The sequence below is a fragment of the Oncorhynchus nerka genome, linkage group LG15 (assembly GCF_034236695.1).
Source record: "Oncorhynchus nerka isolate Pitt River linkage group LG15, Oner_Uvic_2.0, whole genome shotgun sequence".
Taxonomy (NCBI): domain Eukaryota; kingdom Metazoa; phylum Chordata; class Actinopteri; order Salmoniformes; family Salmonidae; genus Oncorhynchus; species Oncorhynchus nerka.
In genome coordinates this window covers 17,845,724-17,860,723 of record NC_088410.1, presented here as the reverse complement: position 1 = coordinate 17,860,723, position 15,000 = coordinate 17,845,724, and the positions used below count along the sequence as shown (strand labels likewise).

General features: G+C 47.1%; 1 protein-coding gene across 1 annotated transcript in view; it reads left to right on the top strand.

Annotated features, from left to right (window-relative positions):
• Positions 1–15,000, top strand: part of LOC115123091 (armadillo-like helical domain-containing protein 3) — an 84,280-nt gene that overhangs the window by 38,183 nt on the left and 31,097 nt on the right. Inside the window, 1 exon segment of the mRNA XM_065000668.1 lies at positions 14,358–14,440. Within this exon segment, the coding sequence (XP_064856740.1) occupies positions 14,358–14,440 (83 nt within the window).

The window sequence follows — 15,000 nt, the reverse complement described above, 5'->3', positions numbered from 1 at the left end:
AGTAAGTGTCTTGTCTGTTCAGACCTTCAGTAACAGTGTGTTGTCTGTTCAGACCCTCAGTAACAGTGTGTTGTCTGTTCAGACCCTCAGTAACAGTGTAACAGTTGTCTGTTCAGACCCTCAGTAACAGTGTCTTGTCTGTTCAGACCCTCAGTAACAGTGTCTTGTCTGTTCAGACCCTCAGTAACAGTGTCTTGTCTGTTCAGACCCTCAGTAACAGTGTCTTGTCTGTTCAGACCCTCAGTAACAGTGTGTCTGTTCAGACCCTCAGTAACAGTGTGTTGTCTGTTCAGACCCTCAGTAACAGTGTTCTTGTCTGTTCAGACCCTCAGTAACAGTGTGTTGTCTGTTCAGACCCTCCCTCAGTAACAGTGTGTTGTCTGTTCAGACCCTCAGTAACAGTGTCTGTTTGTCTGTTCAGACCCTCAGTAACAGTGCGTTGTCTGTTCAGACCCTCAGTAACAGTGTCTGTTGTCTGTTCAGACCCTCAGTAACAGTGCGTTGTCTGTTCAGACCCTCAGTAACAGTGCGTTGTCTGTTCAGACCCTCAGTAACAGTGCGTTGTCTGTTCAGACCCTCAGTAACAGTGCGTTGTCTGTTCAGACCCTCAGTAACAGTGCGTTGTCTGTTCAGACCCTCAGTAACAGTGTGTTGTCTGTTCAGACCCTCAGTAACAGTGCGTTGTCTGTTCAGACCCTCAGTAACAGTGCGTTGTCTGTTCAGACCCTCAGTAACAGTGTGTTGTCTGTTCAGACCCTCAGTAACAGTGTGTCGTCTGTTCAGACCCTCAGTAACAGTAACAGTGTGTTGTCTGTTCAGACCCTCAGTAACAGTGTGTCTGTTCAGACCCTCAGTAACAGTGTCTTGTCTGTTCAGACCCTCAGTAACAGTGTGTCTGTTCAGACCCTCAGTAACAGTGTGGGTGTTCAGACCCTCAGTAACAGTGTCTTGTCTGTTCAGACCCTCAGTAACAGTGTGTCTGTTCAGACCCTCAGTAACAGTGTGTTGTCTGTTCAGACCCTCAGTAACAGTGTGGGTATTCAGACCCTCAGTAACAGTGTGTTGTCTGTTTAGACCCTCAGTAACAGTTGTCTGTTCAGACCCTCAGTAACAGTGTCTTGTCTGTTCAGTAACACCCTGTTCAGTAACAGTGTGTGTCTGTTCAGACCCTCAGTAACAGTGTGGGTGTTCAGACCCTCAGTAACAGTGTCTTGTCTGTTCAGACCCTCAGTAACAGTGTGTCTGTTCAGACCCTCAGTAACAGTGTGTTGTCTGTTCAGACCCTCAGTAACAGTGTGGGTATTCAGACCCTCAGTAACAGTGTGTGTTGTCTGTTCAGACCCTCAGTAACAGTGTGTCTGTTCAGACCCTCAGTAACAGTGTGTTGTCTGTTCAGACCCTCAGTAACAGTGTGTTGTCTGTTCAGACCCTCAGTAACAGTGTGTTGTCTGTTCAGACCCTCAGTAACAGTGTGTTGTCTGTTCAGACCCTCAGTAACAGTGTCGTCTGTTCAGACCCTCAGTAACAGTGTGTTGTCTGTTCAGACCCTCAGTAACAGTGTCTTGTCTGTTCAGACCCTCAGTAACAGTGTGTTGTCTGTTCAGACCCTCAGTAACAGTGTGTTGTCTGTTCAGACCCTCAGTAACAGTGTGTTGTCTGTTCAGACCCTCAGTAACAGTGTGTTGTCTGTTCAGACCCTCAGTAACAGTGTGTTGTCTGTTCAGACCCTCAGTAACAGTGCGTTGTCTGTTCAGACCCTCAGTAACAGTGTCGTTGTCTGTTCAGACCCTCAGTAACAGTGTGTGTCTTGTCTGTTCAGACCCTCAGTAACAGTGTGTTGTCTGTTCAGACCCTCAGTAACAGTGTGTTGTCTGTTCAGACCCTCAGTAACAGTGTGTGTCTGTTCAGACCCTCAGTAACAGTGTGTTGTCTGTTCAGACCCTCAGTAACAGTGTCAGTAACAGTTGTCTGTTCAGACCCTCAGTAACAGTGTGTCTGTTCAGACCCTCAGTAACAGTGTGTTGTCTGTTCAGACCCTCAGTAACAGTGTGTTGTCTGTTCAGACCCTCAGTAACAGTGTGTTGTCTGTTCAGACCCTCAGTAACAGTGTGTTGTCTGTTCAGACCCTCAGTAACAGTGTGTGTCTGTTCAGACCCTCAGTAACAGTGTCTTGTCTGTTCAGACCCTCAGTACAGTGTGTTGTGTGTTCAGTCTGTGTTCAGACCCTCAGTAACAGTGTGTTGTCTGTTCAGACCCTCAGTAACAGTGTTTGTCTGTTCAGACCCTCAGTAACAGTGTGTCTGTTCAGACCCTCAGTAACAGTGTGTCTGTTCAGACCCTCAGTAACAGTGTGTGTCTGTTCAGACCCTCAGTAACAGTGTGTCTGTTCAGACCCTCAGTAACAGTGTGTTGTCTGTTCAGACCCTCAGTAACAGTGTGTTGTCTGTTCAGACCCTCAGTAACAGTGTGTTGTCTGTTCAGACCCTCAGTAACAGTGTCTTGTCTGTTCAGACCCTCAGTAACAGTGTCGTCTGTTCAGACCCTCAGTAACAGTGTGTTGTCTGTTCAGACCCTCAGTAACAGTGCGTTGTCTGTTCAGACCCTCAGTAACAGTGCGTTGTCTGTTCAGACCCTCAGTAACAGTGCGTTGTCTGTTCAGACCCTCAGTAACAGTGCGTTGTCTGTTCAGACCCTCAGTAACAGTGTCTTGTCTGTTCAGACCCTCAGTAACAGTGCGTTGTCTGTTCAGACCCTCAGTAACAGTGTCTTGTCTGTTCAGACCCTCAGTAACAGTGTGTTGTCTGTTCAGACCCTCAGTAACAGTGTGTTGTCTGTTCAGACCCTCAGTAACAGTGTCTTGTCTGTTCAGACCCCTCAGTAACAGTGTGTTGTCTGTTCAGACCCTCAGTAACAGTGTTGTCTGTTCAGACCCTCAGTAACAGTGTGTTGTCTGTTCAGACCCTCAGTAACAGTGTGTTGTCTGTTCAGACCCTCAGTAACAGTGTGTTGTCTGTTCAGACCCTCAGTAACAGTGTGTTGTCTGTTCAGACCCTCAGTAACAGTGTCTTGTCTGTTCAGACCCTCAGTAACAGTGTGTCGTCTGTTCAGACCCTCAGTAACAGTGTCAGTTGTCTGTTCAGACCCTCAGTAACAGTGCGTTGTCTGTTCAGACCCTCAGTAACAGTGTGTTGTCTGTTCAGACCCTCAGTAACAGTGTGTCTGTTCAGACCCTCAGTAACAGTGTGTCTGTTCAGACCCTCAGTAACAGTGTGTCTGTTCAGACCCTCAGTAACAGTGTGTCTGTTCAGACCCTCAGTAACAGTGTGTTGTCTGTTCAGACCCTCAGTAACAGTGTGGGTATTCAGACCCTCAGTAACAGTGTGTTGTCTGTTTAGACCCTCAGTAACAGTGTCTTGTCTGTTCAGACCCTCAGTAACAGTGTCGTCTGTTCAGACCCTCAGTAACAGTGTGTTGTCTGTTCAGACCCTCAGTAACAGTGTTGTCTGTTCAGACCCTCAGTAACAGTGTGTTGTCTGTTCAGACCCTCAGTAACAGTGTGTTGTCTGTTCAGACCCTCAGTAACAGTGTGTTGTCTGTTCAGACCCTCAGTAACAGTGTCTTGTCTGTTCAGACCCTCAGTAACAGTGTGTTGTCTGTTCAGACCCTCAGTAACAGTGTGTTGTCTGTTCAGACCCTCAGTAACAGTGTGTTGTCTGTTCAGACCCTCAGTAACAGTGTGTTGTCTGTTCAGACCCTCAGTAACAGTGTTGTCTGTTCAGACCCTCAGTAACAGTGTGTTGTCTGTTCAGACCCTCAGTAACAGTGTGTTGTCTGTTCAGACCCTCAGTAACAGTGTCTTGTCTGTTCAGACCCTCAGTAACAGTGTCTTGTCTGTTCAGACCCTCAGTAACAGTGTGTTGTCTGTTCAGACCCTCAGTAACAGTGTGTTGTCTGTTCAGACCCTCAGTAACAGTGTGTTGTCTGTTCAGACCCTCAGTAACAGTGTGTTGTCTGTTCAGACCCTCAGTAACAGTGTGTTGTCTGTTCAGACCCTCAGTAACAGTGTGTTTGTCTGTTCAGACCCTCAGTAACAGTGTTGTCTGTTCAGACCCTCAGTAACAGTGTGTTGTCTGTTCAGACCCTCAGTAACAGTGTTGTCTGTTCAGACCCTCAGTAACAGTGTTGTCTGTTCAGACCCTCAGTAACAGTGTGTTGTCTGTTCAGACCCTCAGTAACAGTGTGTTGTCTGTTCAGACCCTCAGTAACAGTGTCTTGTCTGTTCAGACCCTCAGTAACAGTGTCGTCTGTTCAGACCCTCAGTAACAGTGTGTTGTCTGTTCAGACCCTCAGTAACAGTGTGTGTTGTCTGTTCAGACCCTCAGTAACAGTGTGTCTGTCTGTTCAGACCCTCAGTAACAGTGTCTTGTCTGTTCAGACCCTCAGTAACAGTGTGTTGTCTGTTCAGACCCTCAGTAACAGTGTGTTGTCTGTTCAGACCCTCAGTAACAGTGTGTTGTCTGTTCAGACCCTCAGTAACAGTGTGTTGTCTGTTCAGACCCTCAGTAACAGTGTGTTGTCTGTTCAGACCCTCAGTAACAGTGTGTTGTCTGTTCAGACCCTCAGTAACAGTGTCTTGTCTGTTCAGACCCTCAGTAACAGTGTCTTGTCTGTTCAGACCCTCAGTAACAGTGTCGTCTGTTCAGACCCTCAGTAACAGTGTGTTGTCTGTTCAGACCCTCAGTAACAGTGTCTTGTCTGTTCAGACCCTCAGTAACAGTGTGTTGTCTGTTCAGACCCTCAGTAACAGTGTGTTGTCTGTTCAGACCCTCAGTAACAGTGTCTGTTCGTTGTCTGTTCAGACCCTCAGTAACAGTGCGTTGTCTGTTCAGACCCTCAGTAACAGTGCGTTGTCTGTTCAGACCCTCAGTAACAGTGTGTTGTCTGTTCAGACCCTCAGTAACAGTGTGTTGTCTGTTCAGACCCTCAGTAACAGTGTGTTGTCTGTTCAGACCCTCAGTAACAGTGTGTTGTCTGTTCAGACCCTCAGTAACAGTGTGTTGTCTGTTCAGACCCTCAGTAACAGTGTGTTGTCTGTTCAGACCCTCAGTAACAGTGTGTGTCTGTTCAGACCCTCAGTAACAGTGTGTTGTCTGTTCAGACCCTCAGTAACAGTGTGTTGTCTGTTCAGACCCTCAGTAACAGTGTGTTGTCTGTTCAGACCCTCAGTAACAGTGTGTTGTCTGTTCAGACCCTCAGTAACAGTGTCTTGTCTGTTCAGACCCTCAGTGTGTTGTCTGTTCAGACCCTCAGTAACAGTGTGTTGTCTGTTCAGACCCTCAGTAACAGTGTTGTCTGTTCAGACCCTCAGTAACAGTGTCTTGTCTGTTCAGACCCTCAGTAACAGTGTGTTGTCTGTTCAGACCCTCAGTAACAGTGTGTTGTCTGTTCAGACCCTCAGTAACAGTGTGTTGTCTGTTCAGACCCTCAGTAACAGTGTGTTGTCTGTTCAGACCCTCAGTAACAGTGTGTTGTCTGTTCAGACCCTCAGTAACAGTGTGTTGTCTGTTCAGACCCTCAGTAACAGTGTCTTGTCTGTTCAGACCCTCAGTAACTGTGTCAGTTGTCTGTTCAGACCCTCAGTAACAGTGTGTTGTCTGTTCAGACCCTCAGTAACAGTGTGTCTAACAGTGTGTTGTCTGTTCAGACCCTCAGTAACAGTGTGTTGTCTGTTCAGACCCTCAGTAACAGTGTGTTGTCTGTTCAGACCCTCAGTAACAGTGTCTTGTCTGTTCAGACCCTCAGTAACAGTGTGTTGTCTGTTCAGACCCTCAGTAACAGTGTGGGTATTCAGACCCTCAGTAACAGTGTGTTGTCTGTTCAGACCCTCAGTAACAGTGTGTTGTCTGTTCAGACCCTCAGTAACAGTGACCTCAGTTGTCTGTTCAGACCCTCAGTAACAGTGTGTTGTCTGTTCAGACCCTCAGTAACAGTGTGTTGTCTGTTCAGACCCTCAGTAACAGTGTCTGTTGTCTGTTCAGACCCTCAGTAACAGTGTGTTGTCTGTTCAGACCCTCAGTAACAGTGTGTTGTCTGTTCAGACCCTCAGACCCTCAGTAACAGTGTGTTGTCTGTTCAGACCCTCAGTAACAGTGTGTTGTCTGTTCAGACCCTCAGTAACAGTGTCTTGTCTGTTCAGACCCTCAGTAACAGTGTTGTCTGTTCAGACCCTCAGTAACAGTGTGTTGTCTGTTCAGACCCTCAGTAACAGTGTGTTGTCTGTTCAGACCCTCAGTCGTTGTCTGTTCAGACCCTCAGTAACAGTGTGTTGTCTGTTCAGACCCTCAGTAACAGTGTGTTGTCTGTTCAGACCCTCAGTAACAGTGTGTTGTCTGTTCAGACCCTCAGTAACAGTGTCTGTTGTCTGTTCAGACCCTCAGTAACAGTGTGTTGTCTGTTCAGACCCTCAGTAACAGTGTGTTGTCTGTTCAGACCCTCAGTAACAGTGTGTTGTCTGTTCAGACCCTCAGTAACAGTGTGTTGTCTGTTCAGACCCTCAGTAACAGTGTGTTGTCTGTTCAGACCCTCAGTAACAGTGTGTTGTCTGTTGACCCTCAGTAACAGTGTTGTCTGTTCAGACCCTCAGTAACAGTGTGTTGTCTGTTCAGACCCTCAGTACAGTGTGTTGTCAGACCCTTGTCTGTTCAGACCCTCAGTAACAGTGTGTTGTCTGTTCAGACCCTCAGTAACAGTGTGTCTGTTCAGACCCTCAGTAACAGTGTCTTGTCTGTTCAGACCCTCAGTAACAGTGTGTTGTCTGTTCAGACCCTCAGTAACAGTGTGTTGTCTGTTCAGTGTAACAGTTGTCTGTTCAGACCCTCAGTAACAGTGTGTCTGTTCAGACCCTCAGTAACAGTGTGTTGTCTGTTCAGACCCTCAGTAACAGTGTGTTGTCTGTTCAGACCCTCAGTAACAGTGTGTTGTCTGTTCAGACCTCAGTAACAGTCTAACAGTGTGTTGTCTGTTCAGACCCTCAGTAACAGTGTGTTGTCTGTTCAGACCCTCAGTAACAGTGTGTTGTCTGTTCAGACCCTCAGTAACAGTGTTGTCTGTTCAGACCCTCAGTAACAGTGTGTTGTCTGTTCAGACCCTCAGTAACAGTGTCTGTTGTCTGTTCAGACCCTCAGTAACAGTGTGTTGTCTGTTCAGACCCTCAGTAACAGTGTGTTGTCTGTTCAGACCCTCAGTAACAGTGTGTTGTCTGTTAGACCCTCAGTAACAGTGTGTTGTCTGTTCAGACCCTCAGTAACAGTGTGTGTGTTCAGACCCTCAGTAACAGTGTAGTGTTGTCTGTTCAGACCCTCAGTAACAGTGTGTTGTCTGTTCAGACCCTCAGTAACAGTGTCTTGTCTGTTCAGACCCTCAGTAACAGTGTCTGTTCAGACCCTCAGTAACAGTGTGTTGTCTGTTCAGACCCTCAGTCAGTAACAGTGTGTTGTCTGTTCAGACCCTCAGTAACAGTGTCTTGTCTGTTCAGACCCTCAGTAACAGTGTCTGTTGTCTGTTCAGACCCCCTCAGTAACAGTGTGTTGTCTGTTCAGACCCTCAGTAACAGTGTGTTGTCTGTTCAGACCCTCAGTAACAGTAACAGTGTAACAGTGTTGTCTGTTCAGACCCTCAGTAACAGTGCGTTGTCTGTTCAGACCCTCAGTAACAGTGTCGTTGTCTGTTCAGACCCTCAGTAACAGTGTCTGTTGTCTGTTCAGACCCTCAGTAACAGTGTGTTGTCTGTTCAGACCCTCAGTAACAGTGTGTTGTCTGTTCAGACCCTCAGTAACAGTGTGTCTGTTCAGTCTGTTCAGACCCTCAGTAACAGTGTGTTGTCTGTTCAGACCCTCAGTAACAGTGCGTTGTCTGTTCAGACCCTCAGTAACAGTGTTCAGACCCTCAGTTGTCTGTTCAGACCCTCAGTAACAGTCTTGTCTGTTTGTCTGTTCAGACCCTCAGTAACAGTGTCGTTGTCTGTTCAGACCCTCAGTAACAGTGTGTTGTCTGTTCAGACCCTAACAGTGTGTTGTCTGTTCAGACCCTCAGTGTGTTGTCTGTTCAGACCCTCAGTAACAGTGTGTTGTCTGTTCAGACCCTCAGTAGTGTGTTGTCTGTTCCCTCAGTAACAGTGTCGTTGTCTGTTCAGACCCTCAGTAACAGTGTGTTGTCTGTTCAGACCCTCAGTAACAGTGTGTTGTCTGTTCAGACCCTCAGTAACAGTGTGTTGTCTGTTCAGACCCTCAGTAACAGTGTGTTGTCTGTTCAGACCCTCAGTAACAGTGTGTTGTCTGTTCAGACCTCAGTCAGTAACAGTAACAGTGTGTTGTCTGTTCAGACCAGTGTTGTCTGTTCAGTAACAGTGTCTTGTCTGTTCAGACCCTCAGTAACAGTGTGTTGTCTGTTCAGACCCTCAGTAACAGTGTGTTGTCTGTTCAGACCCTCAGTAACAGTGTGTTGTCTGTTCAGACCCTCAGTAACAGTGTCTTGTCTGTTCAGACCCTCAGTAACAGTGTGTCTGTTCAGACCCTCTGTAACAGTAACAGTGTGTCTGTTCAGACCCTCAGTAACAGTGTGTTGTCTGTTCAGACCCTCAGTAACAGTGTGTTGTCTGTTCAGACCCTCAGTAACAGTGTCTTGTCTGTTCAGACCCTCAGTCAGTAACAGTGTGTTGTCTGTTCAGACCCTCAGTAACAGTGTCTTGTCTGTTCAGACCCTCAGTAACAGTGTCTTGTCTGTTCAGACCCTCAGTAACAGTGTGTTGTCTGTTCAGACCCTCAGTAACAGTGTGGGTATTCAGACCCTCAGTAACAGTGTGTTGTCTGTTCAGACCCTCAGTAACAGTGTGTTGTCTGTTCAGACCCTCAGTAACAGTGTGTTGTCTGTTCAGACCCTCAGTAACAGTGTGTTGTCTGTTCAGACCCTCAGTAACAGTGTGTTGTCTGTCAGACCCTCAGTAACAGTGTGTTGTCTGTTCAGACCCTCAGTAACAGTAACAGTGTCTTGTCTGTTCAGACCCTCAGTAACAGTGTGTTGTCTGTTCAGACCCTCAGTAACAGTGTCGTTGTCTGTTCAGACTCAGTAACAGTGTGTTGTCTGTTCAGTAACAGTGTGTTGTCTGTTCAGACCCTCAGTAACAGTGTGTTGTCTGTTCAGACCCTCAGTAACAGTGTGTTGTCTGTTCAGACCCTCAGTAACAGTGTGTTGTCTGTTCAGACCCTCAGTAACAGTGTGTTGTCTGTTCAGACCCTCAGTAACAGTGTGTTGTCTGTTCAGACCCTCAGTAACAGTGTGTTGTCTGTTCAGACCCTCAGTAACAGTGTGTTGTCTGTTCAGAGACCCTCAGTAACAGTGTGTTGTCTGTTCAGACCCTCAGTAACAGTGTGTTGTCTGTTCAGACCCTCAGTAACAGTGTCTTGTCTGTTCAGACCCTCAGTAACAGTGTTGTCTGTTCAGACCCTCAGTAACAGTGTGTTGTCTGTTCAGACCCTCAGTAACAGTGTGTTGTCTGTTCAGACCCTCAGTAACAGTGTTCAGTTGTCTGTTCAGACCCTCAGTAACAGTGTGTCTGTTCAGACCCTCAGTAACAGTGTGTTGTCTGTTCAGACCCTCAGTAACAGTGTGGGTATTCAGACCCTCAGTAACAGTGTGTTGTCTGTTCAGACCCTCAGTAACAGTGTGTTGTCTGTTCAGACCCTCAGTAACAGTGTGTCTGTTCAGACCCTCAGTAACAGTGTGTTGTCTGTTCAGACCCTCAGTAACAGTGTGTCTGTTCAGACCCTCAGTAACAGTGTGTTGTCTGTTCAGACCCTCAGTAACAGTGTTGTCTGTTCAGACCCTCAGTAACAGTGTGTTGTCTGTTCAGACCCTCAGTAACAGTGTGTTGTCTGTTCAGACCTCAGTCAGTAACAGTGTGTTGTCTGTGTCGTTGTCTGTTCAGACCCTCAGTAACAGTGTGTTGTCTGTTCAGACCCTCCTTGTCTGTTCAGACCCTCAGTAACAGTGTCTTGTCTGTTCAGACCCTCAGTAACAGTGTTGTCTGTTCAGACCCTCAGTAACAGTGTGTTGTCTGTTCAGACCCTCAGTAACAGTGTCTTGTCTGTTTCAGTAACAGACCCTGTTCAGACCCTCAGTAACAGTGTGTTGTCTGTTCAGACCCTCAGTAACAGTGTCGTCTGTTCAGACCCTCAGTAACAGTGTGTTGTCTGTTCAGACCCTCAGTAACAGTGTGTTGTCTGTTCAGACCTTCAGTAACAGTGTGTCGTCTGTTCAGACCCTCAGTAACAGTGTGTCTGTTCAGACCCTCAGTAACAGTGTCTTGTCTGTTCAGACCCTCAGTAACAGTGTGTTGTCTGTTCAGACCCTCAGTAACAGTGTGTTGTCTGTTCAGACCCTCAGTAACAGTGTTGTCTGTTCAGACCCTCAGTAACAGTGTGTTGTCTGTTCAGACCCTCAGTAACAGTGTGTTGTCTGTTCAGACCCTCAGTAACAGTGTGTTGTCTGTTCAGACCCTCAGTAACAGTGTGTTGTCTGTTCAGACCCTCAGTAACAGTGTGTTGTCTGTTCAGACCCTCAGTAACAGTAACAGTTCAGACCCTCAGTGTGTTGTCTGTTCAGACCCTCAGTAACAGTGTTGTCAGTAACAGTGTGTTGTCTGTTCAGACCCTCAGTAACAGTGTCTTGTCTGTTCAGACCTCAGTAACAGTGTGTTGTCTGTTCAGACCCTCAGTAACAGTGTTCAGACCCTCAGTAACAGTGTGTTGTCTGTTCAGACCCTCAGTAACAGTGTGTTGTCTGTTCAGTGTCTGTTCAGACCCTCAGTAACAGTGTCTTGTCTGTTCAGACCCTCAGTAACAGTGTGTTGTCTGTTCAGACCCTCAGTAACAGTGTGTTGTCTGTTCAGACCCTCAGTAACAGTCAGTGTTGTCTGTTCAGACCCTCAGTAACAGTGTCTTGTCTGTTCAGACCCTCAGTAACAGTGTGTTGTCTGTTCAGACCCTCAGTAACAGTGTGTTGTCTGTTCAGACCCTCAGTAACAGTGTGTTGTCTGTTCAGACCCTCAGTAACAGTGTGTTGTCTGTTCAGACCCTCAGTAACAGTGTGTTGTCTGTTCAGACCCTCAGTAACAGTGTCTTGTCTGTTCAGACCCTCAGTAACAGTGTGTTGTCTGTTCAGACCCTCAGTAACAGTGTGTTGTCTGTTCAGACCCTCAGTAACAGTGTCTTGTCTGTTCAGACCCTCAGTAACAGTGTCTTGTCTGTTCAGACCCTCAGTAACAGTGTCTGTTGTCTGTTCAGACCCTCAGTAACAGTGTCGTTGTCTGTTCAGACCCTCAGTAACACAGTCAGTAACAGTGTGTTGTCTGTTCAGACCCTCAGTAAGTGTTGTCTGTTCAGTCAGTAAACAGTGTCTGTTCAGACCCTCTGTTCAGACCCTCAGTAACAGTGTGTTGTCTGTTCAGACCCTCAGTAACAGTGTGTTGTCTGTTCAGACCCTGTCTGTTCAGACCCTCAGTAACAGTGTTGTCTGTTCTCAGTAACAGTGTGTTGTCTGTTCAGACCCTCAGTAACAGTGTGTTGTCTGTTCAGACCCTCAGTAACAGTGTGTTGTCTGTTCAGACCCTCAGTAACAGTGTGTTGTCTGTTCAGACCCTCAGTAACAGTGTCTTGTCTGTTTCTGTTCAGACCCTCAGTAACAGTGTTGTCTGTTCAGACCCTCAGTAACAGTGTGTTGTCTGTTCAGACCCTCAGTAACAGTGTGTTGTCTGTTCAGACCCTCAGTAACAGTGTGTTGTCTGTTCAGACCCTCAGTAACAGTGTGTTGTCTGTTCAGACCCTCAGTAACAGTGTGTCGTCTGTTCAGACCCTCAGTAACAGTAACAGTGTGTTGTCTGTTCAGACCCTCAGTAACAGTGTGTTGTCTGTTCAGACCCTCAGTAACAGTGTCTTGTCTGTTCAGACCCTCAGTAACAGTGTGTCGTCTGTTCAGACCCTCAGTAACAGTGTGTCTGTTCAGACCCTCAGTAACAGTGTCTTGTCTGTTCAGACCCTCAGTAACAGTGTGTCTGTTCAGACCCTCAGTAACAGTGTGTCTGTTCAGACCCTCAGTAACAGTGTGTTGTCTGTTCAGACCCTCAGTAACAGTGTGTTGTCTGTTCAGACCCTCAGTAACAGTGTGTTGTCTGTTCAGACCCTCAGTAACAGTGTGTTGTCTGTTCAGACCCTCAGTAACAGTGTGTTGTCTGTTCAGACCTCAGTAACAGTGTGTTGTCTGTTCAGACCCTCAGTAACAGTGTAACAGTGTTGTCTGTTCAGACCCTCAGTAACAGTGTGTTGTCTGTTCAGACCCTCAGTAACAGTGTGTTGTCTGTTCAGACCCTCAGTAACAGTGTCTTGTCTGTTCAGACCCTCAGTAACAGTGTGTTGTCTGTTCAGACCCTCAGTAACAGTGTGTTGTCTGTTCAGACCCTCAGTAACAGTGTGTTGTCTGTTCAGACCCTCAGTAACAGTGTCTTGTCTGTTCAGACCCTCAGTAACAGTGTGTTGTCTGTTCAGAGTGTGTTGTCTGTTCCCTCAGTAACAGTGTTGTCTGTTCAGACCCTCAGTAACAGTGTGTTGTCTGTTCAGACCCTCAGTAACAGTGTGTTGTCTGTTCAGACCCTCAGTAACAGTGTGTTGTCTGTTCAGACCCTCAGTAACAGTGTCTTGTCTGTTGTCAGTGTTGTCTGTTCAGACCCTCAGTAACAGTGTCTTGTCTGTTCAGACCCTCAGTAACAGTGTGTTGTCTGTTCAGACCCTCAGTAACAGTGTGTTGTCTGTTCAGACCCTCAGTAACAGTGTCTTGTCTGTTCAGACCCTCAGTAACAGTGTGTCTGTTCAGACCCTCAGTAACAGTGTTGTCTGTTCAGACCCTCAGTAACAGTGTGTTGTCTGTTCAGACCCTCAGTAACAGTGTGTTGTCTGTTCAGACCCTCAGTAACAGTGTAACAGTTGTCTGTTCAGTCAGTAACAGTGTCTTGTCTGTTCAGACCCTCAGTAACAGTGTGTTGTCTGTTCAGACCCTCAGTAACAGTGCGTTGTCTGTTCAGACCCTCAGTAACAGTGCGTTGTCTGTTCAGACCCTCAGTAACAGTGCGTTGTCTGTTCAGACCCTCAGTAACAGTGTGTTGTCTGTTCAGACCCTCAGTAACAGTGTCTTGTCTGTTCAGACCCTCAGTAACAGTGCGTTGTCTGTTCAGACCCTCAGTAACAGTGTGTTGTCTGTTCAGACCCTCAGTAACAGTGTGTTGTCTGTTCAGACCCTCAGTAACAGTGTGTTGTCTGTTCAGACCCTCAGTAACAGTGTGTTGTCTGTTCAGACCCTCAGTAACAGTAACAGTGTGTTGTCTGTTCAGACCCTCAGTAACAGTGTGTTGTCTGTTCAGACCCTCAGTAACAGTGTGTTGTCTGTTCAGACCCTCAGTAACAGTGTGTTGTCTGTTCAGACCCTCAGTAACAGTGTCTTGTCTGTTCAGACCCTCAGTAACAGTGTGTCGTCTGTTCAGACCCTCAGTAACAGTGTGTCTGTTCAGACCCTCAGTAACAGTGTCTTGTCTGTTCAGACCCTCAGTAACAGTGTGTCTGTCTGTTCAGACCCTCAGTAACAGTGTGTCTGTTCAGACCCTCAGTAACAGTGTGTCTGTTCAGACCCTCAGTAACAGTGTGTCTGTTCAGACCCTCAGTAACAGTGTGTTGTCTGTTCAGACCCTCAGTAACAGTGTGTTGTCTGTTCAGACCCTCAGTAACAGTGTGTTGTCTGTTCAGACCCTCAGTAACAGTGTCTGTTGACCCTCAGTAACAGTGTGTTGTCTGTTCAGACCCTCAGTAACAGTGTGTTGTCTGTTCAGACCCTCAGTAACAGTGTGTTGTCTGTTCAGACCCTCAGTAACAGTGTGTTGTCTGTTCAGACCCTCAGTAACAGTGTGTTGTCTGTTCAGACCCTCAGTAACAGTGTGTTGTCTGTTCAGACCCTCAGTAACAGTGTGTTGTCTGTTCAGACCTGTTCAGACCCTCAGTAACAGTAACAGTGTTGTCTGTTCAGACCCTCAGTAACAGTGTGTTGTCTGTTCAGACCCTCAGTAACAGTGTGGGTGTTCCTCTCTCTTCCCTTCCACCTCCTCTGTCTTTCTATTGTCTCACATACTAATGAGTCTAGCAGAGGGTCTGAACAGTTACAATGTTCCTCCTGTCTGTTTGTCCTTCCATTCAGAGACAAGCTGTGGTTGTGTTGTATTATAATAATAATGTGTGTTTCTTTTCCTTCTCTTTTTCCACCAGCTCTGATCAACCTGTTGAAATTCCTGCTGTCCAATGAGACCGTTCTGTTGGCCAAGCACAACATCTTTCACCTGGCTCTACTGGTGAGAACACACATACATCCACTAATATCTACCCCTAGACCCTAACCCATAGCTCCTAGCCCCTAACCCATAGCTCCTAACCCCTAGCTCTTAACCCATAGCTCCTAACCCCTAGACACTAAACCATAGCTCCTAACCCCTAGCTCTTAACCCATAGCTCCTAACCCCTAGCTCCTAACCCATAGATCCTAACCCCTAGACCCTAACCCATAGATCCTAACCCCTAGACCCTAACCCATAGCTCCTAAGCCCTAGACCCTAACCCATAGCTCCAAACCCCTAGCTCCCTAACCCATAGCTCCTAACCCCTAGCTCCTAACCCCTAGCTCCTAACCCCTAGCTCCTAACCCCTAGACCCTAACCCCTAGCTCCTAACCCCTAGCTCCTAACCCCTAGCTCCTAACCCCTAGCTCCTAACCCCTAGCTCCTAACCCCTAGACCCTAATCCCTAGCTCCTAACCCATAGATCCTTACCCCTGACACTAACCCCTAGACCCTAACCCCTAGACCTCTAACCCCTAGACCCTAGCTCCTAACCCCTAGACCCTAGCCCTAACCCC